At 46.7% G+C, this 5216-nt stretch overlaps 1 protein-coding gene across 1 annotated transcript; it reads left to right on the top strand.

The window, feature by feature from the left end:
* The first annotated feature begins 237 nt into the window (after positions 1 to 237).
* On the top strand, positions 238 to 804 carry LOC138911652 (uncharacterized). The gene has a single exon (XM_070211034.1). It carries the CDS (start codon positions 238 to 240, stop codon positions 802 to 804), a length of 567 nt encoding a protein of 188 aa, XP_070067135.1.
* Positions 805 to 5216: the final 4412 nt, after the last annotated feature.

The raw sequence follows: 5216 nt of genomic DNA, 5'->3' as shown, positions 1-5216 counted from the left end.
CGATGCTACTGGTGTTCCATGACGCTTTCTCGAAGTGGGTGGAATTGGTCCCTTTCAGGAGAGCCACAGCAGCAGACTTCGTTTTGAGAGAGGATTCTAAGTAGGTTCGGGGTACCTAGAAAGCTTGTGTGCGACAACGGGGTACAGTTTACAAGCCGGAGCTTCAAATCGTGTTTGGGGTCCCTGGGTGTAGAGATCCAATATCTCACTGAGAGGACCAAACGGACTGTAACGACCATGATAGCGCAATTTATTGAGGGCCACCAGAGTTCATGGGACGAACTCTTGCCCGAGATCTCGCTGGCGGCCAACAGGAGCGTGGCAGATTCAACGGGCCTTAGTCCCGCTTTCCTGATGCAGGGCAGGGAACCTCGGTTACCCGCAGCTCTGTACGATCAGGTGACTCCGGGGACCGCAAGTAGTGCGCTAGACCCTAGGACTAAGGCGAATAGGCTAAAAGAAATTTTTGATATCGTCTACAGCAACCTACAGCACGCATCAAAGTACCAGGGCCGGTATTACAACTTGCGAAGACGAGAGTGGCGGCCTTCGCTGGATTCGATGGTCCTGTTGAGGCAGCACCAGTTGTCCAACGCAGCCGAAGGTTTCGCAGCAAAGTTGGCACCCAAATTTGACGGACCCTACAGGGTCGTCAAATACATGTCTCCCAATATTGTACGGCTGGTGAAATCCGGCGAGCATAAGAAGAGGGTGGCCAACATTTCGCAATTGAAACCATTCTACCAAAAGGCGACGGGCGACGAAGAAGACGAAGATCCAGGGCACGTAAATGCCCACGAGTAGACGAAGGATGAGAGCGACACCCGTCACCCAACGAAACCATTTGAATAAAGTTTAGATAAGGCTAACATAATTTAGAATGGGCCTAGTAAAATGTGAGCCGCGCTGAGAGGATAGGGCATTAACAAATAAGTAACGAGTAAGTTAACCAATAAGCTGAATTTACAGATGGAAATTATCAGCATCTAGTTAGACGAAGACGTCAGCAGTGGAGACACCGAGCCTTTCTCTGAGCCGGGAGCCGGGGGCTGGACGGGATGGTCATGATAATGACAGTCGAGATCACGACAATATTCGTGGAGGCGCCATTCGCACGAAACTCGCCACCGTACGCGGAAGAGCCCCCATCTCCGCCCCTCGCATCCCACACGGCACAGTCATCGGGGCCGGCAACCCCAACCGCGACCGGCGAGATGGACGAGGAACAACAGACCGTCAACAGAGGACGAGGAGGACGAACCGGCATTCCGTCGCCGCTTCGCCACCCACCGTCTAGAGGTAGATCCGGACAGCCAGTTTCCCCGAATAACGCTGCGCTACCTACCGAATGTACCCCCACGGGTACCGACAAACCCCGTCTTAACCTTGCAAAGCGCGAATGGGGGGGTGCCGAAAAAGGCCCAGGCGGACAGCGCCGAAGCAGCCGCCATCGCCGACGGAGAGCCGCCCGGGGCAAGCGTGGTCGGAGTGGAGGCCAACACCGACCCAGTCCCGAGGAAGCATCCTCGTTGGCCACGAAGCGGGTTCGTGCGGAGATCGAGAAACCAGTAGGATCGCAGCGGCGCGTGCCGCGTTCGCCGCGCGAGCGCCAGGAGGGTCCTTCCCAGCTCGGAAAGGATAACCGCCGCTGCGATATCGCTTCTCGAGGAGGGCATCCCGAACCCTGGCCGATACCGATTGCGGTCTGCCAGATGGTCGTGGAGGAGCACAATCTCAGCACCAAGGACGCGGCGAACTCGGCCGTTTCCCCAACCCTCGCCGAGGTGCCAAACGAAACCTTTCCTAAGGAATCGGAGGAGGAGTGGCTCGACGACGAGGACGAGATGCCCGCGGTCGTGCCTGTTTCCCGCGCCGAGACACCCGACACCATCGCACGGCGGGAGTTAGAAGACGCCTGGTTCGGCCAAGAAGGCAAGGCGCCATCCCGAAAAGGTTCCTTCACGGTTCGCCAGGAAGGCCGGGATGAAGTCTGGGCCGAGGAAGAGGACGCGGTGGTGACGGCTTCGTCGCCCAAACTTTCGAGTTCAACCCAGGATTCCTCCCCCATGGCTCTAAAGACTCCCATGGAGAGCGAGTTGTGGGAGGACGTAGTGGCCCTTTTCGACGGCATCGACGGGTGGGACACTAGCCTGGACTCAGTGCTGGAAGAGGAACCCGACACCGAGGTCGACACGGTCGCCCGCAGTGCCGACGTGAGGGTCACACCGGAGAGCCACCCAAAGAAACCCGACACCGAGGTCGAGGCGATCGCCCACAGTGCTGACGTTGGGATAAAACCGGAGGGCCCCGTCGAGGAACCCGTGCCCGATTCCACCCCCTCAGGCTGGAAGGTGTTTCCTCTTGGAACACCGTTGTCGTCGGGCGTGGTGGACCTAATCGCCAGAGAGGCGCGAATCCGCCGCTTCCGGTGCCGACGTACTCGGTTTCACGTGTCCGACGGGGAGAGCGAGTACAGCGTTACGCTGAACGCGAAAGGCGACGTGACCGCAACCTGTCCGAAGTGAGGAGGAGGTGTGAGGCGGCTAAGGAGACCAGCCACCCCATAGTTTTCACGGCAAGGAGCCGTCATCCCTTTGGCAAAATTACGGCAAGGAGCCGCTGGCGGGACAACGCATTAATTTTCTTTAGTTATAAGTATTAATTATATTAGGTTAAGATCTTAGTGAAATAAGAGGCAAGGAGCCATCAGTAATATAAGCAGTTCGATTAGTAGCAAAGAGGCAAGGAGCCGCGAATATTATAATTGACTTAAATAGTGAATTTGAATTTAACCGCCGGCCGCCGCTGCAACCGTGCGTTGTCGATCGGTTGCTCAACACCGTCTTTGAGAGCGCAACTTCAATTCGGCGGCGAAGAGCGAAAGCTTCGTTGCGAAAGCTCGCGGCGAAATTGAGCAGCCGAAGCGAGCGCATGGCTTGCCGGCGAGCGTGCCGGCACTTGTGATCGACCGTTAAGGGTGAGTAGAAGTGCTGCGCGAGATAAACGAAGTCATAGATGATATAGTGGAGCGCTAGGGCTCCAGAAAACAGTGCGGCAGGGTTTAGCTTAGGATTTACGATAAGGTCGGAATGGAAAATAGTGAATAAAGTGCTAACGTTTAATTATGTAGAAAGTATTGGATTAGTCCCTGTTTCCCGGTAACTCGGCTTACCTTAACCTCGGAACTAACCGGTGTTCAACCTAGCCTCGAACGAGGGGCATGCGGTACGAGATTGTGGCTCTGGGGTGGGCATTGCCGGTTGGTGTTAAGGTAGTGGAGTTGGTGCGAGGCCACGGCCCGTTAGTGTAGTTGGTGCGAGACCACGGCCCGCTAGTGTAGTTGGTGCGAGGCCACGGCCCGCTAGCATAGTGGTACGATGTCACGGCCCGGCAGAAAGATAGAGTATTTAGGTAACTTGTAACTCGCTAGACCTGGTAAGACTGAGAATTATACCCCGGCCAGAAGCTACCTTACAAGACAAAGACTCAGCTTTTATGTGCACAGCTTTACAATTATGGCTAAAATCAGAAGCAGTAAATATTAATATAAGCACTAGTCAAAATGGTATATCCGACATATAACGATTTCACAAGACAGTTAACGAAAAATTAGGAATCATTAACAGCGACTCAGACGTCGAAAATAAACTTACTAAATTTGAAACTATACTCTACACGTACAATCATAAAACAAAGCACAAAACGACTAACAGAACACCAGCGGAGATATTCATATACACAGGTACACCAGAGTATGACACTCAAGCTAATAAAGAAAAACTAATAAATAACCTCAACAAAAAAAAAAATAAGTTATGAAATTGACACTAGATACAAACACTCACCATTAGTTAAATCAAAGACGACAACCCCGTTCAAGAAAACAGGAGAACTAAGACAGATCGACGACATACATTTTGAGGAAACATACAGAGGCAGGAAAATAACACATTACAAAACCAAATTCAAAAAGAAAAGGAAGACTAATCAAAGCAAATATAACAATTACAGGTCAACAGCAGACAGCGATCAAAACATACAAGCACCAGCTTAAACTATTTATTATAATATTACTATCAATAACTGTAAACAATATAAATGCACAAAGCATTGAAATTAATCCTATCAAAGCCACAACGGCTATCTTATATTTAAAACAGGAACCATAGACATTCCGAGAGATCACGAATTCCACTGTTTAACGGTTCAACTTAATTGAACAAAGTAAAGCATATAATATAATAATACAAATCGAATACCTGGTAGAAAAATTAAACAAAGAAATAAACGGCTTAAAAATAGCCAAACGCAGCAAAAGAGGTTAAGTTAATTTAGTAGGAACAGTATATAAATACTTATTTGGAACATAAGATCAAGAAGACAAAACGAATTAAATCACATAATAGAAGCTATAAACAAAGGATTAAAAATCATCAAAGAACAAGATCAAGAGAAACAAAAAGGAAAGAAATTAGATATCCTTATATTTAACTTACAACGCTTTACAGAATATATAAAAGACATTGAGATGGGAGCAGCTCACAAGATTAGGCATTTTTAACCCGAAATTACTAAAACATTACTATTTGCTGCATGTTAATTCTGAGAAAAAACTTCCACTTGGTTTAAATCAGATACAAACGAAATACTGATAATATCCCATATTCCTCGAGAAATAATAACAACATTTTGACAGAAATAGCTCATGAGAAATATTTTACCCAAGACAAAAAAGTTTATAGCAAAGAAACAAAAAAAATAATTAATAATGAATGTTTGACAGGAATTTTAAACCAAATAACATCAGAATGTTGTTATACTAAAATTTTCATATCAACTACGTAGAACCAAATATAATTTTAACATGGAATTTACCAAAAACTATATTAAATCATAGTTGTATAAATAATGAAATAACAATAGAAGGAAACAATATAATAATTGTTCACTGCAAATTAATGAAATTTCAATTTCAAACAATATGTTAGATTAAGCTCAAAGCATTTACGTAAGTAATGATGTTATAAAATAAGAACCACTTTCATATGTACAAACGAAACAAATTATAAATGAACACACAATATGTAATAATGTATTCCCGATAATTACAAAAACCATATTTGGAATCATATTAATAAGTTTAACACTGTATTTAACATATAAGTTCAAAAGCATACCTATGAAATTAATTATAAAATATAAAAACCCAAAATAGA

The sequence above is a fragment of the Drosophila virilis genome, unplaced genomic scaffold (assembly GCF_030788295.1).
Source record: "Drosophila virilis strain 15010-1051.87 unplaced genomic scaffold, Dvir_AGI_RSII-ME tig00001837, whole genome shotgun sequence".
In the NCBI taxonomy this organism is placed as follows: Eukaryota; Metazoa; Arthropoda; class Insecta; order Diptera; family Drosophilidae; genus Drosophila; species Drosophila virilis.
The sequence above is the reverse complement of the archived record's forward strand: the minus strand, read 5'-3'. Positions and strand labels throughout refer to the sequence as shown.

Coding starts and splice junctions, on each gene's coding strand:
- LOC138911652 (XM_070211034.1), top strand. CDS start 238: ATGATAGCGCAATTTATTGAGGGCCACCAGAGTTCATGGGACGAACTC.